Here is a 27,591-nt window from a genome sequence, read left to right as displayed (position 1 = left end):
TCAATCAGGTGTCAGAACATTGACTATCCAGTAGCAGCTCAATCAGGTGTTAGAACACTGACTATCCAGTAGCAGCTCAATCAGGTGTAAGAACACTGACTATCCAGTAGCAGCTCAATCAGGTGTGAGAACACTGACTGTCCAGTAGCAGCTCAATCAGGTGTGAGAACACTGACTATCCAGTAGCAGCTCAATCAGGTGTGAGAACACTGACTGTCCAGTAGCAGCTCAATCAGGTGACAAAACATTGACTATTCAGTAGCAGCTCAATCAGGTGTCAGAACACTGACTATCCAGTAGCAGCTCAATCAGGTGTAAGAACACTGACTATCCAGTAGCAGCTCAATCAGGTGTCAGAACACTGACTATCCAGTAGCAGCTCAATCAGGTGTAAGAACACTGACTATCCAGTAGCAGCTCAATCAGGTGTGAGAACACTGACTATCCAGTAGCAGCTCAATCAGGTGTAAGAACACTGACTATCCAGTAGCAGCTCAATCAGGTGTAAGAACATTGACTATCCAGTAGCAGATCAATCAGGTGTGAGAACACTGACTATCCAGTAGCAGCTCAATCAGGTGTCAGAACATTGACTATCCAGTAGCAGCTCAATCAGGTGTCAGAACACTGACTATCCAGTAGCAGCTCAATCAGGTGTCAGAACACTGACTGAGTTGCTACTGGATAGTCAATGTTCTGACACCTGATTGAGCTGCTACTGGATAGTCAATGTTCTGACACCTGATTGAGCTGCTACTGGATAATCAGGTGTCAGAACATTGACTATCCAGTAGCAGCTCAATCAGGTGTCAGAACATTGACTATCCAGTAGCAGCTCTATCAGGTGTTAGAACACTGACTATCCAGTAGCAGGTCAATCAGGTGTAAGAACACTGACTATCCAGTAGCAGCTCAATCAGGTGTCAGAACATTGACTATCCAGTAGCAGATCAATCAGGTGTTAGAACACTGACTATCCAGTAGCAGCTCAATCAGGTGTCAGAACACTGACTATCCAGTAGCAGCTCAATCAAGTGTCAGAACACTGACTATCCAGTAGCAGCTCAATCAGGTGTCAGAACACTGACTATCCAGTAGCAGCTCAATCAGGTGTCAGAACACTGACTATCCAGTAGCAGGTCAATCAGGTGTCAGAACACTGACTATCCAGTAGCAGCTCAATCAAGTGTCAGAACACTGACTATCCAGTAGCAGCTCAATCAGGTGTCAGAACATTGACTATTCAGTAGCAGCTCAATCAGGTGTGAGAACACTGACTGCCCAGTAGCAGTTCAATCAGGTGTCAGAACATTGACTATCCAGTAGCAGCTCAATCAGGTGTTAGAACACTGACTATCCAGTAGCAGCTCAATCAGGTGTAAGAACACTGACTATCCAGTAGCAGCTCAATCAGGTGTCAGAACATTGACTATCCAGTAGCAGCTCAATCAGGTGTTAGAACACTGACTATCCAGTAGCAGCTCAATCAGGTGTCAGAACACTGACTATCCAGTAGCAGCTCAATCAGGTGTTAGAACACTGACTATCCAGTAGCAGGTCAATCAGGTGTAAGAACACTGACTATCCAGTAGCAGCTCAATCAGGTGTCAGAACATTGACTATCCAGTAGCAGCTCAATCAGGTGTTAGAACACTGACTATCCAGTAGCAGCTCAATCAGGTGTTAGAACACTGACTATCCAGTAGCAGCTCAATCAGGTGTGAGAACACTGACTATCGAGTAGCAGCTCAATCAGGTGTCAGAACATTGACTATCCAGTAGCAGCTCAATCAGGTGTTAGAACACTGACTATCCAGTAGCAGCTCAATCAGGTGTAAGAACACTGACTATCCAGTAGCAGCTCAATCAGGTGTGAGAACACTGACTGTCCAGTAGCAGCTCAATCAGGTGTGAGAACACTGACTATCCAGTAGCAGCTCAATCAGGTGTGAGAACACTGACTGTCCAGTAGCAGCTCAATCAGGTGACAAAACATTGACTATTCAGTAGCAGCTCAATCAGGTGTGAGAACACTGACTGCCCAGTAGCAGCTCAATCAGGTGTCAGAATACTGACTATCCAGTAGCGGCTCAATCAGGTGTAAGAACATTGACTATCCAGTAGCAGCTCAATCAGGTGTAAGAACACTGACTATCCAGTAGCAGCTCAATCAGGTGTGAGAACACTGACTATCCAGTAGCAGCTCAATCAGGTGTAAGAACACTGACTATCCAGTAGCAGCTCAATCAGGTGTAAGAACATTGACTATCCAGTAGCAGATCAATCAGGTGTGAGAACACTGACTATCCAGTAGCAGCTCAATCAGGTGTCAGAACATTGACTATCCAGTAGCAGCTCAATCAGGTGTCAGAACACTGACTATCCAGTAGCAGGTCAATCAGGTGTCAGAACACTGACTGAGTTGCTACTGGATAGTCAATGTTCTGACACCTGATTGAGCTGCTACTGGATAGTCAATGTTCTGACACCTGATTGAGCTGCTACTGGATAATCAGGTGTCAGAACATTGACTATCCAGTAGCAGCTCAATCAGGTGTCAGAACATTGACTATCCAGTAGCAGCTCTATCAGGTGTTAGAACACTGACTATCCAGTAGCAGGTCAATCAGGTGTAAGAACACTGACTATCCAGTAGCAGCTCAATCAGGTGTCAGAAAATTGACTATCCAGTAGCAGATCAATCAGGTGTTAGAACACTGACTATCCAGTAGCAGCTCAATCAGGTGTCAGAACACTGACTATTCAGTAGCAGCTCAATCAGGTGTTAGAACACTGACTATCCAGTAGCAGCTCAATCAGGTGTCAGAACACTGACTATCCAGTAGCAGCTCAATCAGGTGTCAGAACACTGACTATCCAGTAGCAGGTCAATCAGGTGTCAGAACACTGACTATCCAGTAGCAGCTCAATCAGGTGTCAGAACACTGACTATCCAGTAGCAGCTCAATCAGGTGTCAGAACACTGACTATCCAGTAGCAGGTCAATCAGGTGTCAGAACACTGACTATCCAGTAGCAGCTCAATCAGGTGTCAGAACATTGACTATCCAGTAGCAGCTCAATCAGGTGTGAGAACACTGACTGCCCAGTAGCAGTTCAATCAGGTGTCAGAACATTGACTATCCAGTAGCAGCTCAATCAGGTGTTAGAACACTGACTATCCAGTAGCAGCTCAATCAGGTGTAAGAACACTGACTATCCAGTAGCAGCTCAATCAGGTGTCAGAACATTGACTATCCAGTAGCAGCTCAATCAGGTGTTAGAACACTGACTATCCAGTAGCAGCTCAATCAGGTGTCAGAACACTGACTATTCAGTAGCAGCTCAATCAGGTGTTAGAACACTGACTATCCAGTAGCAGCTCAATCAGGTGTCAGAACACTGACTATCCAGGAGCAGCTCAATCAGGTGTCAGAATACTGACTATCCAGTAGCAGGTCAATCAGGTGTCAGAACACTGACTATCCAGTAGCAGCTCAATCAGGTGTCAGAACACTGACTATCCAGTAGCAGCTCAATCAGGTGTTAGAACACTGACTATCCAGGAGCAGCTCAATCAGGTGTCAGAATACTGACTATCCAGTAGCAGGTCAATCAGGTGTCAGAACACTGACTATCCAGTAGCAGCTCAATCAGGTGTTAGAACACTGACTATCCAGTAGCAGGTCAATCAGGTGTAAGAACACTGACTATCCAGTAGCAGCTCAATCAGGTGTCAGAACATTGACTATCCAGTAGCAGCTCAATCAGGTGTTAGAACACTGACTATCCAGTAGCAGCTCAATCAGGTGTCAGAACACTGACTATTCAGTAGCAGCTCAATCAGGTGTGAGAACACTGACTATCGAGTAGCAGCTCAATCAGGTGTCAGAACATTGACTATCCAGTAGCAGCTCAATCAGGTGTTAGAACACTGACTATCCAGTAGCAGCTCAATCAGGTGTCAGAACATTGACTATCCAGTAGCAGCTCAATCAGGTGTAAGAACATTGACTATCCAGTAGCAGCTCAATCAGGTGTCAGAACACTGACTATCCAGTAGCAGCTCAATCAGGTGTCAGAACACTGACTATCCAGTAGCAGCTCAATCAGGTGTCAGAACATTGACTATTCAGTAGCAGCTCAATCAGGTGTCAGAACATTGACTATCGCGAGCAGCTCAATCAGGTGTTAGAACACTGACTATCGAGTAGCAGCTCAATCAGGTGTCAGAACATTGACTATCCAGTAGCAGCTCAATCAGGTGTTAGAACACTGACTATCCAGTAGCAGCTCAATCAGGTGTAAGAACACTGACTATCCAGTAGCAGCTCAATCAGGTGTGAGAACACTGACTGTCCAGTAGCAGCTCAATCAGGTGTGAGAACACTGACTATCCAGTAGCAGCTCAATCAGGTGTGAGAACACTGACTGTCCAGTAGCAGCTCAATCAGGTGACAAAACATTGACTATTCAGTAGCAGCTCAATCAGGTGTCAGAACACTGACTATCCAGTAGCAGCTCAATCAGGTGTAAGAACACTGACTATCCAGTAGCAGCTCAATCAGGTGTCAGAACACTGACTATCCAGTAGCAGCTCAATCAGGTGTAAGAACACTGACTATCCAGTAGCAGCTCAATCAGGTGTGAGAACACTGACTATCCAGTAGCAGCTCAATCAGGTGTAAGAACACTGACTATCCAGTAGCAGCTCAATCAGGTGTAAGAACATTGACTATCCAGTAGCAGATCAATCAGGTGTGAGAACACTGACTATCCAGTAGCAGCTCAATCAGGTGTCAGAACATTGACTATCCAGTAGCAGCTCAATCAGGTGTCAGAACACTGACTATCCAGTAGCAGCTCAATCAGGTGTCAGAACACTGACTGAGTTGCTACTGGATAGTCAATGTTCTGACACCTGATTGAGCTGCTACTGGATAGTCAATGTTCTGACACCTGATTGAGCTGCTACTGGATAATCAGGTGTCAGAACATTGACTATCCAGTAGCAGGTCAATCAGGTGTCAGAACACTGACTATCCAGTAGCAGCTCAATCAAGTGTCAGAACACTGACTATCCAGTAGCAGCTCAATCAGGTGTCAGAACATTGACTATTCAGTAGCAGCTCAATCAGGTGTGAGAACACTGACTGCCCAGTAGCAGTTCAATCAGGTGTCAGAACATTGACTATCCAGTAGCAGCTCAATCAGGTGTTAGAACACTGACTATCCAGTAGCAGCTCAATCAGGTGTAAGAACACTGACTATCCAGTAGCAGCTCAATCAGGTGTCAGAACATTGACTATCCAGTAGCAGCTCAATCAGGTGTTAGAACACTGACTATCCAGTAGCAGCTCAATCAGGTGTCAGAACACTGACTATCCAGTAGCAGCTCAATCAGGTGTTAGAACACTGACTATCCAGTAGCAGGTCAATCAGGTGTAAGAACACTGACTATCCAGTAGCAGCTCAATCAGGTGTCAGAACATTGACTATCCAGTAGCAGCTCAATCAGGTGTTAGAACACTGACTATCCAGTAGCAGCTCAATCAGGTGTTAGAACACTGACTATCCAGTAGCAGCTCAATCAGGTGTGAGAACACTGACTATCGAGTAGCAGCTCAATCAGGTGTCAGAACATTGACTATCCAGTAGCAGCTCAATCAGGTGTTAGAACACTGACTATCCAGTAGCAGCTCAATCAGGTGTAAGAACACTGACTATCCAGTAGCAGCTCAATCAGGTGTGAGAACACTGACTGTCCAGTAGCAGCTCAATCAGGTGTGAGAACACTGACTATCCAGTAGCAGCTCAATCAGGTGTGAGAACACTGACTGTCCAGTAGCAGCTCAATCAGGTGACAAAACATTGACTATTCAGTAGCAGCTCAATCAGGTGTGAGAACACTGACTGCCCAGTAGCAGCTCAATCAGGTGTCAGAACACTGACTATCCAGTAGCGGCTCAATCAGGTGTAAGAACATTGACTATCCAGTAGCAGCTCAATCAGGTGTAAGAACACTGACTATCCAGTAGCAGCTCAATCAGGTGTGAGAACACTGACTATCCAGTAGCAGCTCAATCAGGTGTAAGAACACTGACTATCCAGTAGCAGCTCAATCAGGTGTAAGAACATTGACTATCCAGTAGCAGATCAATCAGGTGTGAGAACACTGACTATCCAGTAGCAGCTCAATCAGGTGTCAGAACATTGACTATCCAGTAGCAGCTCAATCAGGTGTCAGAACACTGACTATCCAGTAGCAGGTCAATCAGGTGTCAGAACACTGACTGAGTTGCTACTGGATAGTCAATGTTCTGACACCTGATTGAGCTGCTACTGGATAGTCAATGTTCTGACACCTGATTGAGCTGCTACTGGATAATCAGGTGTCAGAACATTGACTATCCAGTAGCAGCTCAATCAGGTGTCAGAACATTGACTATCCAGTAGCAGCTCTATCAGGTGTTAGAACACTGACTATCCAGTAGCAGGTCAATCAGGTGTAAGAACACTGACTATCCAGTAGCAGCTCAATCAGGTGTCAGAACATTGACTATCCAGTAGCAGATCAATCAGGTGTTAGAACACTGACTATCCAGTAGCAGCTCAATCAGGTGTCAGAACACTGACTATTCAGTAGCAGCTCAATCAGGTGTTAGAACACTGACTATCCAGTAGCAGCTCAATCAGGTGTCAGAACACTGACTATCCAGTAGCAGCTCAATCAGGTGTCAGAACACTGACTATCCAGTAGCAGGTCAATCAGGTGTCAGAACACTGACTATCCAGTAGCAGCTCAATCAGGTGTCAGAACACTGACTATCCAGTAGCAGCTCAATCAGGTGTCAGAACACTGACTATCCAGTAGCAGGTCAATCAGGTGTCAGAACACTGACTATCCAGTAGCAGCTCAATCAGGTGTCAGAACATTGACTATCCAGTAGCAGCTCAATCAGGTGTGAGAACACTGACTGCCCAGTAGCAGTTCAATCAGGTGTCAGAACATTGACTATCCAGTAGCAGCTCAATCAGGTGTTAGAACACTGACTATCCAGTAGCAGCTCAATCAGGTGTAAGAACACTGACTATCCAGTAGCAGCTCAATCAGGTGTCAGAACATTGACTATCCAGTAGCAGCTCAATCAGGTGTTAGAACACTGACTATCCAGTAGCAGCTCAATCAGGTGTCAGAACACTGACTATTCAGTAGCAGCTCAATCAGGTGTTAGAACACTGACTATCCAGTAGCAGCTCAATCAGGTGTCAGAACACTGACTATCCAGGAGCAGCTCAATCAGGTGTCAGAATACTGACTATCCAGTAGCAGGTCAATCAGGTGTCAGAACACTGACTATCCAGTAGCAGCTCAATCAGGTGTCAGAACACTGACTATTCAGTAGCAGCTCAATCAGGTGTTAGAACACTGACTATCCAGTAGCAGCTCAATCAGGTGTTAGAACACTGACTATCCAGGAGCAGCTCAATCAGGTGTCAGAATACTGACTATCCAGTAGCAGGTCAATCAGGTGTCAGAACACTGACTATCCAGTAGCAGCTCAATCAGGTGTTAGAACACTGACTATCCAGTAGCAGGTCAATCAGGTGTAAGAACACTGACTATCCAGTAGCAGCTCAATCAGGTGTCAGAACATTGACTATCCAGTAGCAGCTCAATCAGGTGTTAGAACACTGACTATCCAGTAGCAGCTCAATCAGGTGTCAGAACACTGACTATTCAGTAGCAGCTCAATCAGGTGTGAGAACACTGACTATCGAGTAGCAGCTCAATCAGGTGTCAGAACATTGACTATCCAGTAGCAGCTCAATCAGGTGTTAGAACACTGACTATCCAGTAGCAGCTCAATCAGGTGTAAGAACACTGACTATCCAGTAGCAGCTCAATCAGGTGTGAGAACACTGACTGTCCAGTAGCAGCTCAATCAGGTGTGAGAACACTGACTATCCAGTAGCAGCTCAATCAGGTGTGAGAACACTGACTGTCCAGTAGCAGCTCAATCAGGTGACAAAACATTGACTATTCAGTAGCAGCTCAATCAGGTGTGAGAACACTGACTGCCCAGTAGCAGCTCAATCAGGTGTCAGAACACTGACTATCCAGTAGCGGCTCAATCAGGTGTAAGAACATTGACTATCCAGTAGCAGCTCAATCAGGTGTAAGAACACTGACTATCCAGTAGCAGCTCAATCAGGTGTGAGAACACTGACTATCCAGTAGCAGCTCAATCAGGTGTAAGAACACTGACTATCCAGTAGCAGCTCAATCAGGTGTAAGAACATTGACTATCCAGTAGCAGATCAATCAGGTGTGAGAACACTGACTATCCAGTAGCAGCTCAATCAGGTGTCAGAACATTGACTATCCAGTAGCAGCTCAATCAGGTGTCAGAACACTGACTATCCAGTAGCAGCTCAATCAGGTGTCAGAACACTGACTGAGTTGCTACTGGATAGTCAATGTTCTGACACCTGATTGAGCTGCTACTGGATAGTCAATGTTCTGACACCTGATTGAGCTGCTACTGGATAATCAGGTGTCAGAACATTGACTATCCAGTAGCAGCTCAATCAGGTGTCAGAACATTGACTATCCAGTAGCAGCTCTATCAGGTGTTAGAACACTGACTATCCAGTAGCAGGTCAATCAGGTGTAAGAACACTGACTATCCAGTAGCAGCTCAATCAGGTGTCAGAACATTGACTATCCAGTAGCAGATCAATCAGGTGTTAGAACACTGACTATCCAGTAGCAGCTCAATCAGGTGTCAGAACACTGACTATCCAGTAGCAGCTCAATCAAGTGTCAGAACACTGACTATCCAGTAGCAGCTCAATCAGGTGTCAGAACACTGACTATCCAGTAGCAGCTCAATCAGGTGTCAGAACACTGACTATCCAGTAGCAGGTCAATCAGGTGTCAGAACACTGACTATCCAGTAGCAGCTCAATCAAGTGTCAGAACACTGACTATCCAGTAGCAGCTCAATCAGGTGTCAGAACATTGACTATTCAGTAGCAGCTCAATCAGGTGTGAGAACACTGACTGCCCAGTAGCAGTTCAATCAGGTGTCAGAACATTGACTATCCAGTAGCAGCTCAATCAGGTGTTAGAACACTGACTATCCAGTAGCAGCTCAATCAGGTGTAAGAACACTGACTATCCAGTAGCAGCTCAATCAGGTGTCAGAACATTGACTATCCAGTAGCAGCTCAATCAGGTGTTTGAACACTGACTATCCAGTAGCAGCTCAATCAGGTGTCAGAACACTGACTATCCAGTAGCAGCTCAATCAGGTGTTAGAACACTGACTATCCAGTAGCAGGTCAATCAGGTGTAAGAACACTGACTATCCAGTAGCAGCTCAATCAGGTGTCAGAACATTGACTATCCAGTAGCAGCTCAATCAGGTGTTAGAACACTGACTATCCAGTAGCAGCTCAATCAGGTGTTAGAACACTGACTATCCAGTAGCAGCTCAATCAGGTGTGAGAACACTGACTATCGAGTAGCAGCTCAATCAGGTGTCAGAACATTGACTATCCAGTAGCAGCTCAATCAGGTGTTAGAACACTGACTATCCAGTAGCAGCTCAATCAGGTGTAAGAAAACTGACTATCCAGTAGCAGCTCAATCAGGTGTGAGAACACTGACTGTCCAGTAGCAGCTCAATCAGGTGTGAGAACACTGACTATCCAGTAGCAGCTCAATCAGGTGTGAGAACACTGACTGCCCAGTAGCAGCTCAATCAGGTGACAAAACATTGACTATTCAGTAGCAGCTCAATCAGGTGTGAGAACACTGACTGCCCAGTAGCAGCTCAATCAGGTGTCAGAACACTGACTATCCAGTAGCGGCTCAATCAGGTGTAAGAACATTGACTATCCAGTAGCAGCTCAATCAGGTGTAAGAACACTGACTATCCAGTAGCAGCTCAATCAGGTGTGAGAACACTGACTATCCAGTAGCAGCTCAATCAGGTGTAAGAACACTGACTATCCAGTAGCAGCTCAATCAGGTGTAAGAACATTGACTATCCAGTAGCAGATCAATCAGGTGTGAGAACACTGACTATCCAGTAGCAGCTCAATCAGGTGTCAGAACATTGACTATCCAGTAGCAGCTCAATCAGGTGTCAGAACACTGACTATCCAGTAGGAGGTCAATCAGGTGTCAGAACACTGACTGAGTTGCTACTGGATAGTCAATGTTCTGACACCTGATTGAGCTGCTACTGGATAGTCAATGTTCTGACACCTGATTGAGCTGCTACTGGATAATCAGGTGTCAGAACATTGACTATCCAGTAGCAGCTCAATCAGGTGTCAGAACATTGACTATCCAGTAGCAGCTCTATCAGGTGTTAGAACACTGACTATCCAGTAGCAGGTCAATCAGGTGTAAGAACACTGACTATCCAGTAGCAGCTCAATCAGGTGTCAGAACATTGACTATCCAGTAGCAGATCAATCAGGTGTTAGAACACTGACTATCCAGTAGCAGCTCAATCAGGTGTCAGAACACTGACTATTCAGTAGCAGCTCAATCAGGTGTTAGAACACTGACTATCCAGTAGCAGCTCAATCAGGTGTCAGAACACTGACTATCCAGTAGCAGCTCAATCAGGTGTCAGAACACTGACTATCCAGTAGCAGGTCAATCAGGTGTCAGAACACTGACTATCCAGTAGCAGCTCAATCAGGTGTCAGAACACTGACTATCCAGTAGCAGCTCAATCAGGTGTCAGAACACTGACTATCCAGTAGCAGGTCAATCAGGTGTCAGAACACTGACTATCCAGTAGCAGCTCAATCAGGTGTCAGAACATTGACTATCCAGTAGCAGCTCAATCAGGTGTGAGAACACTGACTGCCCAGTAGCAGTTCAATCAGGTGTCAGAACATTGACTATCCAGTAGCAGCTCAATCAGGTGTTAGAACACTGACTATCCAGTAGCAGCTCAATCAGGTGTAAGAACACTGACTATCCAGTAGCAGCTCAATCAGGTGTCAGAACATTGACTATCCAGTAGCAGCTCAATCAGGTGTTAGAACACTGACTATCCAGTAGCAGCTCAATCAGGTGTCAGAACACTGACTATTCAGTAGCAGCTCAATCAGGTGTTAGAACACTGACTATCCAGTAGCAGCTCAATCAGGTGTCAGAACACTGACTATCCAGGAGCAGCTCAATCAGGTGTCAGAATACTGACTATCCAGTAGCAGGTCAATCAGGTGTCAGAACACTGACTATCCAGTAGCAGCTCAATCAGGTGTTAGAACACTGACTATCCAGTAGCAGGTCAATCAGGTGTAAGAACACTGACTATCCAGTAGCAGCTCAATCAGGTGTCAGAACATTGACTATCCAGTAGCAGCTCAATCAGGTGTTAGAACACTGACTATCCAGTAGCAGCTCAATCAGGTGTCAGAACATTGACTATCCAGTAGCAGCTCAATCAGGTGTTAGAACACTGACTATCCAGTAGCAGCTCAATCAGGTGTCAGAACACTGACTATTCAGTAGCAGCTCAATCAGGTGTTAGAACACTGACTATCCAGTAGCAGCTCAATCAGGTGTTAGAACACTGACTATCCAGGAGCAGCTCAATCAGGTGTCAGAATACTGACTATCCAGTAGCAGGTCAATCAGGTGTCAGAACACTGACTATCCAGTAGCAGCTCAATCAGGTGTTAGAACACTGACTATCCAGTAGCAGGTCAATCAGGTGTAAGAACACTGACTATCCAGTAGCAGCTCAATCAGGTGTCAGAACATTGACTATCCAGTAGCAGCTCAATCAGGTGTTAGAACACTGACTATCGAGTAGCAGCTCAATCAGGTGTCAGAACATTGACTATCCAGTAGCAGCTCAATCAGGTGTTAGAACACTGACTATCCAGTAGCAGCTCAATCAGGTGTAAGAACACTGACTATCCAGTAGCAGCTCAATCAGGTGTGAGAACACTGACTGTCCAGTAGCAGCTCAATCAGGTGTGAGAACACTGACTATCCAGTAGCAGCTCAATCAGGTGTGAGAACACTGACTGTCCAGTAGCAGCTCAATCAGGTGACAAAACATTGACTATTCAGTAGCAGCTCAATCAGGTGTGAGAACACTGACTGCCCAGTAGCAGCTCAATCAGGTGTCAGAACACTGACTATCCAGTAGCGGCTCAATCAGGTGTAAGAACATTGACTATCCAGTAGCAGCTCAATCAGGTGTAAGAACACTGACTATCCAGTAGCAGCTCAATCAGGTGTGAGAACACTGACTATCCAGTAGCAGCTCAATCAGGTGTAAGAACACTGACTATCCAGTAGCAGCTCAATCAGGTGTAAGAACATTGACTATCCAGTAGCAGATCAATCAGGTGTGAGAACACTGACTATCCAGTAGCAGCTCAATCAGGTGTTAGAACATTGACTATCCAGTAGCAGCTCAATCAGGTGTCAGAACACTGACTATCCAGTAGCAGCTCAATCAGGTGTCAGAACACTGACTATCCAGTAGCAGCTCAATCAGGTGTCAGAACACTGACTATCCAGTAGCAGCTCAATCAGGTGTCAGAACACTGACTATCCAGTAGCAGGTCAATCAGGTGTCAGAACACTGACTATCCAGTAGCAGCTCAATCAGGTGTAAGAACATTGACTATCCAGTAGCAGATCAATCAGGTGTGAGAACACTGACTATCCAGTAGCAGCTCAATCAGGTGTCAGAACACTGACTATCCAGTAGCAGGTCAATCAGGTGTCAGAACACTGACTGAGTTGCTACTGGATAGTCAATGTTCTGACACCTGATTGAGCTGCTACTGGATAGTCAATGTTCTGACACCTGATTGAGCTGCTACTGGATAATCAGGTGTCAGAACATTGACTATCCAGTAGCAGCTCAATCAGGTGTCAGAACATTGACTATCCAGTAGCAGCTCTATCAGGTGTTAGAACACTGACTATCCAGTAGCAGGTCAATCAGGTGTAAGAACACTGACTATCCAGTAGCAGCTCAATCAGGTGTCAGAACATTGACTATCCAGTAGCAGATCAATCAGGTGTTAGAACACTGACTATCCAGTAGCAGCTCAATCAGGTGTCAGAACACTGACTATTCAGTAGCAGCTCAATCAGGTGTTAGAACACTGACTATCCAGTAGCAGCTCAATCAGGTGTCAGAACACTGACTATCCAGTAGCAGCTCAATCAGGTGTCAGAACACTGACTATCCAGTAGCAGGTCAATCAGGTGTCAGAACACTGACTATCCAGTAGCAGCTCAATCAGGTGTCAGAACACTGACTATCCAGTAGCAGCTCAATCAGGTGTCAGAACACTGACTATCCAGTAGCAGGTCAATCAGGTGTCAGAACACTGACTATCCAGTAGCAGCTCAATCAGGTGTCAGAACATTGACTATCCAGTAGCAGCTCAATCAGGTGTGAGAACACTGACTGCCCAGTAGCAGTTCAATCAGGTGTCAGAACATTGACTATCCAGTAGCAGCTCAATCAGGTGTTAGAACACTGACTATCCAGTAGCAGCTCAATCAGGTGTAAGAACACTGACTATCCAGTAGCAGCTCAATCAGGTGTCAGAACATTGACTATCCAGTAGCAGCTCAATCAGGTGTTAGAACACTGACTATCCAGTAGCAGCTCAATCAGGTGTCAGAACACTGACTATTCAGTAGCAGCTCAATCAGGTGTTAGAACACTGACTATCCAGTAGCAGCTCAATCAGGTGTCAGAACACTGACTATCCAGGAGCAGCTCAATCAGGTGTCAGAATACTGACTATCCAGTAGCAGGTCAATCAGGTGTCAGAACACTGACTATCCAGTAGCAGCTCAATCAGGTGTTAGAACACTGACTATCCAGTAGCAGGTCAATCAGGTGTAAGAACACTGACTATCCAGTAGCAGCTCAATCAGGTGTCAGAACATTGACTATCCAGTAGCAGCTCAATCAGGTGTTAGAACACTGACTATCCAGTAGCAGCTCAATCAGGTGTCAGAACATTGACTATCCAGTAGCAGCTCAATCAGGTGTTAGAACACTGACTATCCAGTAGCAGCTCAATCAGGTGTCAGAACACTGACTATTCAGTAGCAGCTCAATCAGGTGTTAGAACACTGACTATCCAGTAGCAGCTCAATCAGGTGTTAGAACACTGACTATCCAGGAGCAGCTCAATCAGGTGTCAGAATACTGACTATCCAGTAGCAGGTCAATCAGGTGTCAGAACACTGACTATCCAGTAGCAGCTCAATCAGGTGTTAGAACACTGACTATCCAGTAGCAGGTCAATCAGGTGTAAGAACACTGACTATCCAGTAGCAGCTCAATCAGGTGTCAGAACATTGACTATCCAGTAGCAGCTCAATCAGGTGTTAGAACACTGACTATCGAGTAGCAGCTCAATCAGGTGTCAGAACATTGACTATCCAGTAGCAGCTCAATCAGGTGTTAGAACACTGACTATCCAGTAGCAGCTCAATCAGGTGTAAGAACACTGACTATCCAGTAGCAGCTCAATCAGGTGTGAGAACACTGACTGTCCAGTAGCAGCTCAATCAGGTGTGAGAACACTGACTATCCAGTAGCAGCTCAATCAGGTGTGAGAACACTGACTGTCCAGTAGCAGCTCAATCAGGTGACAAAACATTGACTATTCAGTAGCAGCTCAATCAGGTGTGAGAACACTGACTGCCCAGTAGCAGCTCAATCAGGTGTCAGAACACTGACTATCCAGTAGCGGCTCAATCAGGTGTAAGAACATTGACTATCCAGTAGCAGCTCAATCAGGTGTAAGAACACTGACTATCCAGTAGCAGCTCAATCAGGTGTGAGAACACTGACTATCCAGTAGCAGCTCAATCAGGTGTAAGAACACTGACTATCCAGTAGCAGCTCAATCAGGTGTAAGAACATTGACTATCCAGTAGCAGATCAATCAGGTGTGAGAACACTGACTATCCAGTAGCAGCTCAATCAGGTGTTAGAACATTGACTATCCAGTAGCAGCTCAATCAGGTGTCAGAACACTGACTATCCAGTAGCAGCTCAATCAGGTGTCAGAACACTGACTGAGTTGCTACTGGATAGTCAATGTTCTGACACCTGATTGAGCTGCTACTGGATAGTCAATGTTCTGACACCTGATTGAGCTGCTACTGGATAATCAGGTGTCAGAACATTGACTATCCAGTAGCAGCTCAATCAGGTGTCAGAACATTGACTATCCAGTAGCAGCTCTATCAGGTGTTAGAACACTGACTATCCAGTAGCAGGTCAATCAGGTGTAAGAACACTGACTATCCAGTAGCAGCTCAATCAGGTGTCAGAACATTGACTATCCAGTAGCAGATCAATCAGGTGTTAGAACACTGACTATCCAGTAGCAGCTCAATCAGGTGTCAGAACACTGACTATTCAGTAGCAGCTCAATCAGGTGTTAGAACACTGACTATCCAGTAGCAGCTCAATCAGGTGTCAGAACACTGACTATCCAGTAGCAGCTCAATCAGGTGTCAGAACACTGACTATCCAGTAGCAGGTCAATCAGGTGTCAGAACACTGACTATCCATTAGCAGCTCAATCAGGTGTCAGAACACTGACTATCCAGTAGCAGCTCAATCAGGTGTCAGAACACTGACTATCCAGTAGCAGGTCAATCAGGTGTCAGAACACTGACTATCCAGTAGCAGCTCAATCAGGTGTCAGAACATTGACTATCCAGTAGCAGATCAATCAGGTGTGAGAACACTGACTGCCCAGTAGCAGTTCAATCAGGTGTCAGAACATTGACTATCCAGTAGCAGCTCAATCAGGTGTTAGAACACTGACTATCCAGTAGCAGCTCAATCAGGTGTAAGAACACTGACTATCCAGTAGCAGCTCAATCAGGTGTCAGAACACTGACTGAGTTGCTACTGGATAGTCAATGTTCTGACACCTGATTGAGCTGCTACTGGATAGTCAATGTTCTGACACCTGATTGAGCTGCTACTGGATAATCAGGTGTCAGAACATTGACTATCCAGTAGCAGCTCAATCAGGTGTCAGAACATTGACTATCCAGTAGCAGCTCTATCAGGTGTTAGAACACTGACTATCCAGTAGCAGGTCAATCAGGTGTAAGAACACTGACTATCCAGTAGCAGCTCAATCAGGTGTCAGAACATTGACTATCCAGTAGCAGATCAATCAGGTGTTAGAACACTGACTATCCAGTAGCAGCTCAATCAGGTGTCAGAACACTGACTATTCAGTAGCAGCTCAATCAGGTGTTAGAACACTGACTATCCAGTAGCAGCTCAATCAGGTGTCAGAACACTGACTATCCAGTAGCAGCTCAATCAGGTGTCAGAACACTGACTATCCAGTAGCAGGTCAATCAGGTGTCAGAACACTGACTATCCATTAGCAGCTCAATCAGGTGTCAGAACACTGACTATCCAGTAGCAGCTCAATCAGGTGTCAGAACACTGACTATCCAGTAGCAGGTCAATCAGGTGTCAGAACACTGACTATCCAGTAGCAGCTCAATCAGGTGTCAGAACATTGACTATCCAGTAGCAGATCAATCAGGTGTGAGAACACTGACTGCCCAGTAGCAGTTCAATCAGGTGTCAGAACATTGACTATCCAGTAGCAGCTCAATCAGGTGTTAGAACACTGACTATCCAGTAGCAGCTCAATCAGGTGTAAGAACACTGACTATCCAGTAGCAGCTCAATCAGGTGTCAGAACATTGACTATCCAGTAGCAGCTCAATCAGGTGTTAGAACACTGACTATCCAGTAGCAGCTCAATCAGGTGTCAGAACACTGACTATTCAGTAGCAGCTCAATCAGGTGTTAGAACACTGACTATCCAGTAGCAGCTCAATCAGGTGTCAGAACACTGACTATCCAGGAGCAGCTCAATCAGGTGTCAGAATACTGACTATCCAGTAGCAGGTCAATCAGGTGTCAGAACACTGACTATCCAGTAGCAGCTCAATCAGGTGTTAGAACACTGACTATCCAGTAGCAGGTCAATCAGGTGTAAGAACACTGACTATCCAGTAGCAGCTCAATCAGGTGTCAGAACATTGACTATCCAGTAGCAGCTCAATCAGGTGTTAGAACACTGACTATCCAGTAGCAGATCAATCAGGTGTCAGAACACTGACTATTCAGTAGCAGCTTAATCAGGTGTTAGAACACTGACTATCCAGTAGCAGCTCAATCAGGTGTCAGAACACTGACTATCCAGTAGCAGCTCAATCAGGTGTCAGAACACTGACTATCCAGTAGCAGATCAATCAAGTGTCAGAACACTGACTATCCAGTAGCAGCTCAATCAGGTGTCAGAACATTGACTATTCAGTAGCAGCTCAATCAGGTGTGAGAACACTGACTATCCAGTAGCAGATCAATCAAGTGTCAGAACACTGACTATCCAGTAGCAGATCAATCAGGTGTCAGAACACTGACTATCCAGTAGCAGCTCAATCAGGTGTCAGAACACTGACTATCCAGTAGCAGCTCAATCAGGTGTCAGAACATTGACTATCCAGTAGCAGGTCAATCAGATGTTAGAACAATGACTATCCAGTAGCAGCTCAATCAGGTGTCAGAACACTGACTATCCAGTAGCAGCTCAATCAGGTGTGAGAACACTGACTGCCCAGTAGCAGCTCAATCAGGTGTCAGAACACTGACTATCCAGTAGCAGCTCAATCAGGTGTCAGAACACTGACTATCCAGTAGCAGCTCAATCAGGTGTCAGAACACTGACTATCCAGTAGCAGCTCAATCAGATGTTAGAACAATGACTATCCAGTAGCAGCTCAATCAGGTGTAAGAACACTGACTATCCAGTAGCAGCTCAATCAGGTGTCAGAACACTGACTATTCAGTAGCAGCTCAATCAGGTGTTAGAACACTGACTATCCAGTAGCAGATCACTTTGTTGAAGCTATCCATCCCATTTTAATTAACTTAATCATTATGACACACCCCTCACTACTGTCATTGGTTACACTAATTGCACTGTTTGTCTACATAACCTGGTTCAAGTATTCATGACATTACCCTGAGGAAGGCACAGTGATGCCGAAACGTTGGTAAATACCCATTAAATTGCTGGGAGTTTATATATGGTGTGCGACTTTCTTTATTTTGATAGTTTATAGTTTATTCGCCGTTAGTCAGCACCTCCACACAAACTATTATGCTGGGTGTGCGCCAGCTCATGTTTTTTAATCCGCAAAGGATTTGCAACCATGTATTAAAACTCACAATTTAACTTATGGTTGTTAGTTTGTCCAATTACTTTTGAGCTCCTAAAAATGGGGGGGGACCACATTATAAAAAGTGCTGTAATTCCTACACCGTTCACCCAATTTGGACGAAAATACCCTCAAATTAAAGCTGAAAGATTGTTTCCTTTAAAATCCATTGTAGTGGCGTACAGAGCCAAAATGATAATAACTTTGTCAATGTCCAAATATCTATGGACCTGACTGTTTGTATTGTTAATGCCTATTGTTATGGGTTCAGCTGAAAGGACCTAATCCGAGACTTACTGAACGGCTGACTCCTGCAGTGTCTCACCGCCCGGATGGTGTTTGCGATCACCCGCTGGAAAACCCAACAACAAGCAGTGTCTCATATCATACAGAAGTTGTATTAATGTTCTATGAAGGTTGTGGATACTACAACATACATATAGGTGGCATGAACAGTTTATGAGCATCTTATGAACACCTGTGTATACTCACCATCTTCTCAAAGTTGACCATGTTGTCTATGAATGTCTTGTTGCCCTCGTGACTAAAAGTCATGTCTGGGAACAGAATCGAAAAAGCAGTTTAAAACAGAGGACATATTATAAACTACCTCATCTTAGTTTGAAAACAGCCACCCCTAGTCATAGACTGTTCTCTCTGCTTCCGCACGGCAAAGGGTACCGGAGCTCCAGGTCTAGGTCCAAGAGGCACCTAAACAGCTTCTACCCCCAAGCCACAAGACTCCTGAACAGCTAATCAAATGGCCACCCAGACTATTTGCATTGCCCCCCCCCCCCCCCCCCTCTTTTACACCACTGCTACTCTCGGTTGTTATCATCTATGCATAGTCACTTTAATAGCTCTACCTACATGTACATATTACTTCAACTAACCGGTGCCCGGTTAGTGCCCGGTTGACTCTGTACCGGTACCCCCCTTGTGTATAGTCTCGCTATTGTTATTTCACTGCTGCTCTTTAATTAATTGTTACTTTTTATTTCTTATCCATATTTTTTTAACTGCATTGTTGGTTAAATACAAATACAAATACAATTTGATTTGAAAACGTTTCCTGTTGCATACCTACTGCATGCGACCGAGCTTGGGCTTACCTTTGAGGAGGAGGGGCATGAAGGGGATGATTGGCGGCTCTATTTTGGTGACGGTCAGCCGGTATGCCCGGTGGTTCCTGGACGGGTCCTTGGAATACACACACATCACAGTTAAGGTCAACAACTGTATTGTTAATTTAGGGGTCTTTGAAGAGCAACTCACCATCATGCTCTCAAACTCAGCATAGAACTTCTTGAACTTGCTAGGGAGTTTCTGCCAACAGAAAGAGAGAGAGGTTCAGGGGCTTCCGTTTTTTATGGATTCATAGAAAAACTGCAGTTTAGTTTAACAGTATAGTAGTTGTCACCTCCCAGGTTTGGGTGAGTCGACTGACTGCAGGGTTGCTCATACCCATGATGATGGCAAAGAACGAGTTCAGGTTCTTAAACTCCCGACAGCTAGAGAAAGCAACACCACCAATACAATGAGATTGTGAAGAAGCATTTCAGTGACATCAATAATCTATAAGCATGAGTATCTACAGAACGAGTGGGTGTTTTGTTTGTGTGCACAAGACTCACTGAGCAGCGATTTTGATGAACTTCTTGAGCAGCTGAACCCGTTTGCTAAGCTGACCACACAGACACACCTCCGTCACCACCCACAGCTGCACCTGGTTGAACCTGACCACACACAATAGTCATAACATACTGTAACATGTACCATCAACCTGAACAACGCCATAGAAGTTATTTGGAAATGATTCATGTTTGATTATAATCAGACCTGCGTAGAAACAGGTCCAGGTTGGCTGTGGTTCTCCTGAAGCTCTGACGGCCAAACGTGTGGTACAACAACTCATGCTACACCAGGGAAGACAAAAGAATACCTACAGGTGTTGTCACAGAGAATTTCCCTGCGCAGTAGGACATTCAAATTTTTGTGTATTCAAGGTTTAAAAAGGCTTCTAAAGTAAGCAATTTCCACTTTAAAATGTCAGACTTGATTTATCCTAAATAAAAATGGATCAACCCCTACAAAAATGTCCATTAATTATCACACACGTAATAATTAACATTTCCTGTTGCTGCAGGATTATTTTCCTGCTGTGAGAAACTGGTCAAATTAAGACAGAACATAATGTATGTACTATAGGATTCAGGTGTACTGAGAGAAATAGACAGCGTGTTTATCTCATATTAGCCAGGGTGTGTGTGTGTGTGTGTGTGTGTGTGTGTGTGTGTGTATACCTCGTGAACACAGCTGAAGAGTTCCCAGTCGTACAGGGTCATCTGATAGGCCAGGTCTTTAGAACTCATCAGCTCAAAACTGGACATGGACCCAGCTGAGGGCCCCTCCTGGTCTGGGAGAGGGGTCTAACACACACACACACTCACAATGGGTTAAGGAGAAGTATATCTTTAAATCTGTGAATAACACTTGTATATTTTATTAATGTTTATTATGAGTATTTCTTTAAATTGATGTGGCTCTGTGCAAATTCACGGGATGTTTTGAAGGCAAAGCCAAATGTAAACTGATGTTTTTGGATATAAATATGAACTTGATCGAACAAAACATACATGTATTGTGTAACATGTTGTCCCGGGAGTGTTATCTGATTAAGAATATCAAAGGTTAGGGATACATTTTATCAATATTTCAGTTTTTTGTGACTCCTCTCTTTGGTTGGAAAATCGCTGTATGCTTTCTGTGACTAGTTGCTGACCTAACATAATGATATGTTCTGCTTTCGCCTAAAAGCTTTTTTGAAATCGGACACTGTGGTTGGATTAACGAGAATTTTATCTTTAAAATGGTGTCTAATACTTGTATGTTTGAGAAAATTGAATTGTGAGATTTCTGTTGATTAAATTTGGCGCCCTGCAATTTCATTGGCTGTTGGCGAGGGGTTCCGCTAGCGGAACGGGGTTCTGCTAGCGGAACCCCAGTCCTAGACAGGTTAATCATTAGTTGTAATAGAGGCCTGAGGGGGGTGTCATAGCCGAGGGCCTACAACAGAACTTAATGGTTAAGCTTGGAATGTACTGAGTGTGGGGAAAGCGATCACGTGGCAGGCATTGATAAGTGGAGAGAGCCATGGATTAGTGATGAAGGGGGTGGAGGTCAGGTCACGTTAAGGGAGAAATAACAATGTATGGCCCATAACACTTAGTTTCCTGCATAGCAATAAAGATACAATGTTTGTTCAGATGTGTAGGTGGAGATTCAGCATAGGAGAAAGGGTTAAATATCAGTGCTTGTATGAACATGTCTTTGTCAAATGCAGCTGTATTGACCCTCTGGGAAGAATAAACTTGGTTTTACCTTTTAATAGTGTCCTTACAATTTTTACTCTGAATAATACAGTTGAAGTCGGAAGTTTACATTCACTTAGGTTGGAGTCATTAAAATGTGTTTTTCAACTACTCCACAACTATAGTTTTGGCAAGTCGGTTAGGACATCTACTTTGTGCATGACACAAGTAATTTTTCCAACAATTGTTTACAGACAGATTCTTTCACTTACAATTCACTGTATCACAAATCCAGTGGGTCAGAAGTTTACATACACTAAGTTGACTGTGCCTTTAAACAGCTTGGAAAATGACAGAAAATTATGTCATGGCTTTAGAAGCTTCTGATATGCTAATGACATCATTTAAGTCAATTGGAGGTGTACCTGTGGATGTATTTCAAGGCCTACCTTCAAACTCAGTGCCTCTTTGCTTGAAATCATGGGAAAATCAAAAGAAATCAGCCAAGACCTCAGAAAAATAATTGTAGACCTCCACAAGTCTGGTTCATCCTTGGGAACAATTTTCCAAACACCTGAAGGCACCATGTTCATCTGTACAAACAATAGTACGCAAGTGTAAACACCGTGGGACCACGCAACCGTCATACCTCACAGGAAGGAGACGCGTTCTGTCTCCTAGAGATGAACGTACTTTGGTGCGGAAAGTGCAAATCAATCCCAGAACAACAGCAAAGGACCTTGTGAAGATGCTGGAGGAAACACGTACAAAAGTATCTATATCCACAGTATAACGAGTCCTATATCGACATAACCTGAAAGGCCACTCAGCAAGGAAGAAGCCACTGCTCCAAAACTGCCATAAAAAAGCCAGACTACGGTTTGCAACTGCACATGGGGACAAAAATCGTACTTTTGGAGAAATGTCCTCTGGTCTGTTGAAACAAAAATATAACTGTTTGGCCATAATGACCATTGTTATCTTTGGAGGAAAAAGGGGGAAGCTTGCAAGCCGAAGAACACCATCCCAACCATGAAGCACGGGGGTGGTAGCATCATGTTGTGGGGGTGCTTTGCTGCAGGAGGTCCTGGTACACTTCACAACATAGATGGCATCATGAGGGAGGGAAAATGATGTGGCTATATTGAAGCAACATCTCAAGACATCAGTCAGGAAGTTAAAGCTTGGTCGCAAATGGGTCTTCCAAATGGACATTGACCCCAAGCATACTTCCAAAGTTGTGGCACAATGGCTTAAGAACAACAAAGTCAAGGTATTGGAGTGGCCATCACAAAGCCCTGACCACAAACCTATAGATAATGTGTGTGCAGAACTGAAAAAGCACGTGCGAGCAAGGAGGCCTACAAACCTGACTCAGTTACACCAGCTCTGTCAGGAGGAATGGGCCAAAATTTGCCCAATTTATTGTGGGAAGCTTGTGGAAGGCTACCCGAAACATTTGACCCAAGTTAAACAATTTAAAAGCAATGCTACCAAATACTAATTGAGTGCATGTAAACGTCTGACCCACTGGGAATGTGATGAAAGAAATAAAAGCTGAAATAAATCATTCTCTCTACTATTATTCTGACATTTCACATTCTTAAAATAAAGTGGTGATCCTAATTGACCTAAAACAGGGCATTTTTACTAGGATTAAATGTCAGGAATTGTGAAAACCTGAGTTGAAATGTATTTGGCTGAGGTGTATGTAAACTTCCGACTTCAACTGTAACGATCGTCTTGATGAGAATGAGCGGACCAAGGCACAGCAGGTGATGAATACATAATGAATATTTATTAACAGAACGACGAAACACGAAAACTCTTTAACAAACTACAAAACAAATAAACGACGTAGACTGACCTAAAACATGAGAACTTACAAATACACGAAGAACGCACGAACAGGTACAGACTACAAACAAACGCTACAGTCCCGTGTGGTACGAACATACATACAGACACGGAAGACAATCACCCACAAACAAACAGTGTAAAACAGCCTACCTATATATGATTCTCAATCAGAGGAAATGAATAACACCTGTCCCTGATTGAGAACCATATAAGGCTAACAGACAATGAACCTAAACATAGAAACACATAACATAGAATGCCCACCCCAACTCACGCCCTGACCAACTAAACACATACAAAAACAAGAGAAAACAGGTCAGGAACGTGACATCAACTGTAGATCCTAACAGACCTTACAAGATTAAGATAAACTGAGTAAAGTGTTTACATGACTATTGCCATACTCAGCCTACTGAAATAATCTGTTTAATATGGAATTATTAGTGTGCATGTAAACATACTCACTGATCTGTCTCAAAGGCCACTCTATTGACCCATTTCTATTCCTCATTCTCTCTCACCAGAGCATTGAGCTGGTCCCGGGGACAGGCGAACATACGCCCATTGATGCTCAGAGAGGAGAATACTGACACATCATTGGGCTTCAGCATCTGCTTCTCTGTGACAAGAGAACACACACACACACACACACAGAGGAAAATAAAATGAAAGCAATAAATGCTATGCAAATGAAGTGAGATGTGATTGGCTCCTCACCGCCTGCGGAGCTGAGGTGGACCAATAGCAGGTCGTCGTTTGAGGCAAGTTTGTTGGCCACAGCGCTGGTCACCTCACTCCCTGTGGCCGCTACGGCAACCCGGATGGTGGTGTAGGTGTGGTCACTGCAGTACACCTTCAACAGGACTACACACACACGTTTTTAAGAGGCTTGTGATTAAAGAAAAAGTGTAGGGAAATAAAAAAAAATTACGTCACATAAACACACTGACTGTCGTCACAGTTCCTGATGGGTTGTGTCTTCACTAGTTTCTCGTCTCCATTGCTGAACTGTGTAAGGACCTTCTGCTGAGACAGACCACACAACATCAGAGATGATCAACAACACACACCTTGACAGACCACACAACATCAGAGATGATCAACAACACACACCTTGACAGATCACAACATCAGAGATGATCAACAACACACACCTTGACAGGCCACACAACATCAAAGATGATCAACAACACACACCTTGACAGGCCACACAACATCAGAGATGATCAACAACACACACCTTGACAGATCACAACATCAGAGATGATCATCAACACACACCTTGACAGACCACACAACATCAGAGATGATCAACAACACACACCTTGACAGATCACAACATCAAAGATGATCAACAACACACACCTTGACAGGCCACACAACATCAGAGATGATCAACAACACACACCTTGACAGATCACAACATCAGAGATGATCATCAACACACACCTTGACAGACCACACAACATCAGAGATGATCAACAACACACACCTTGACAGACCACACAACATCAGAGATGATCAACAACACACACCTTGACAGACCACACAACATCAGAGATGATCAACAACACACACCTTGACAGGCCACACAACATCAGAGATGATCAACAACACACACTTTGACAGACCACACAACATCAGAGATGATCAACAACACACACCTTGACATATCACAACATCAGAGATGATCATCAACACACACCTTGACAGGCCACACAACATCAGAGATGATCAACAACACACACCTTGACAGACCACACAACATCAGAGATGATCAACACAGACCTTGACAGATCACAACATCAGAGATGATCAACACACACCTTGACAGACCACACAACATCAGAGATGATCAACAACACACACCTTGACAGGCCACACAACATCAGAGATGATCAACAACACACACCTTGACAGATCACAACATCAGAGATGATCAACAACACACACCTTGACAGGCCACACAACATCAGAGATGATCAACAACACACACCTTGACAGATCACAACATCAGAGATGATCAACAACACACACCTTGACAGGCCACACAACATCAGAGATGATCAACAACACACACCTTGACAGATCACAACATCAGAGATGATCAACAACACACACCTTGACAAATCACACAACATCAGAGATGATCAACACACACCTTGACAGATCACACAACATCAGAGAAGATCAACAACACACACCTTGACAGACACATTCACCATGCCACACTCACCTTTTTCACTTTGGCCTCTTCTGAACTGAAGAATAGAAACAAGAGAACAAGTGTATGTTAATAATGCATGTCTTTATAATGGTTTGACGGTCAGGATTATGGGGTTAAGGTCAGTTTTACATACTGTAGTTTGACGACCATCTCCAAGTCAGGTACAAAGTCTTTCAGAGCTCTGAGGATACGTGAGTCATTGGACACACTGGACACACTCCCATACAGCTCCTACGGAGAGAAACACACAGACTCAGACAACTCCTCAGGGGCGAGTGTGTGTGTGTGTGTGTGTGTGTGGACGTGTTTAACTATTCTTGTGGGGACCAGAAGTCCCTACAAGAATAGTAAACAAAGTAAAAATTGACCAACTGGGGACATTTTGTTAGTCCCCACAAGGTCAAATGCTATTTCTAGGGGGTTTAGGGTTAAGGTTAGAATTAGTGTTAGGGTTAGAATTAAGTTAAATATTAAGGTTAGGAGCTAGGGTTAGTTGTAGGGTTAGGGTTAGGAGCTAGGGTTAGGTTTAGGGTTAGGATAAAGTTTAGGTTTTTGGGTTAGGGTTAGGGTTAAGGTTAGGGTTAGGGTTAGGGTAAGAGTACGGGTTAGGATTAGGGTTAGGTCTAGGGTTAGGGGTTAGGGAAAATAGGATTTTGAATGGGACTGAATTGTATGTCCCCACAAGGTTAGCTGTACAAGACTGTGTGTGTGTGTGTGTGTGTGTGTGTGTGTGTGTGTGTGTGTGTGTGTGGGTGTGGGTGTGTGTGTGTGTACCTCCAGGAATATGAGTGCTGCTGGCTCCTCCTGTAAGTGATGTGTGTGTACTGCAGCCCAGCGCAGGGCCAGATTGAGGACTCGTCTCTTACAGGTCACAGCGTACTCCAACCTCTCCTGCTCCGAGCCCGGGGGAGCCACCGCATGGTAGGTACACACAGGGTTAAAGATATAACACACAACTATAACATAACTGTCACCTATATGTAACATACTGAACTTCAAGAAGAGAAACTGAAGGGAGAGAAAGAAGGATAGGGAGAAAACAAGAGGGCAGAGTGAGAAAAAGGATATTGTGCCATGAGTAGCTGGCAGAACTGGCTGTTAGGCATGAAGACACAGTGCATGAGGACAAAGTCATCTACCGCAGGGTCTGAGGGGAAGAAAAAGAGTGGAAGAAAGAGAATAATAGTAGAAAACAGATATTCATGCATATCTACCGACCCATCATCCGATCCCATACAGTAGCAGGGCCCGGCTGTATAAAACATGTTAGGTGTTTCCCTTAAGGGTTTACTTTAAGGAATCATTTCCCCTTATCTAAGGAAATGATTTAAGGGTGTTGCATAGAGCCCCTCAAGGGCATACTTTAAGTGTTTTGCGGTAGCTTGAAGGCATGTATGGCAGAAAGAGTCTCTGGTTACCATGGAGAAGACCTGATTCACTGAATGAATGTCAAAGAGATCACATTTATTTTGAGATCTCAAAATAGAACTTCTACATTCAATACTGGAGACAAACATTGATTGAGAATATAATAAAAAACCTTTTCTTTGAGTTACTTTTTTCTCACCTTATTTATTACTTTCTAGTACTTCAAGCTAGCTTACAGAGCAGGTAGCTTACAGAGCAGGTAGCTTACAAAGCAGGTAGCTTACAGAGTAGGTAGCTTACAGAGCAGGTAACTTGTAAGTCGCTCTGGATAAGAGCGTCTGCTAAATGACTTAAATGTAAATGTAAATGTTATAGAGCAGGTAGCTTGCAGAGCAGGTAGATTATAGAGCAGGTAGCTTACAGACTAGGTAGCTTACAGAGCAGGTAGATTACAGAGTAGGTAGCTTGCAGAGCAGGTAGCTTACAGAGCAGGTAGCTTACAGAGTAGGTAGCTTACAGAGTAGG

At 44.4% G+C, this 27,591-nt stretch overlaps 1 protein-coding gene across 5 annotated transcripts in view; it reads right to left on the bottom strand.

Moving 5' to 3' along the window:
- LOC139550368 (rap guanine nucleotide exchange factor 4-like) overlaps positions 1-27,591 on the bottom strand; it is a 97,163-nt gene that overhangs the window by 12,727 nt on the left and 56,845 nt on the right. For 4 of the 5 annotated variants that reach the window (XM_071361232.1, XM_071361227.1, XM_071361230.1 and 1 more), the window contains 15 exons: positions 26,767-26,845; positions 26,473-26,623; positions 25,832-25,929; positions 25,708-25,732; positions 24,422-24,497; positions 24,189-24,335; positions 23,993-24,090; positions 20,604-20,729; positions 20,140-20,216; positions 19,935-20,036; positions 19,721-19,811; positions 19,576-19,626; positions 19,413-19,500; positions 18,793-18,857; positions 18,598-18,652 (listed from right to left, as the gene is read on the bottom strand). In XM_071361232.1, the coding sequence (XP_071217333.1) occupies positions 18,598-18,652; positions 18,793-18,857; positions 19,413-19,500; positions 19,576-19,626; positions 19,721-19,811; positions 19,935-20,036; positions 20,140-20,216; positions 20,604-20,729; positions 23,993-24,090; positions 24,189-24,335; positions 24,422-24,497; positions 25,708-25,732; positions 25,832-25,929; positions 26,473-26,623; positions 26,767-26,845 (1,329 nt within the window). The remainder of the gene's footprint in view (positions 1-18,597; positions 18,653-18,792; positions 18,858-19,412; positions 19,501-19,575; positions 19,627-19,720; positions 19,812-19,934; positions 20,037-20,139; positions 20,217-20,603; positions 20,730-23,992; positions 24,091-24,188; positions 24,336-24,421; positions 24,498-25,707; positions 25,733-25,831; positions 25,930-26,472; positions 26,624-26,766; positions 26,846-27,591) is intronic. The other variant, XM_071361228.1, reaches the window with a different exon arrangement.

This window comes from Salvelinus alpinus, chromosome 23, assembly GCF_045679555.1.
Source record: "Salvelinus alpinus chromosome 23, SLU_Salpinus.1, whole genome shotgun sequence".
Taxonomy (NCBI): Eukaryota; Metazoa; Chordata; class Actinopteri; order Salmoniformes; family Salmonidae; genus Salvelinus; species Salvelinus alpinus.
Note: the sequence above shows the minus strand (reverse complement) of the source record. Positions and strands in the feature narration are given on the sequence as shown.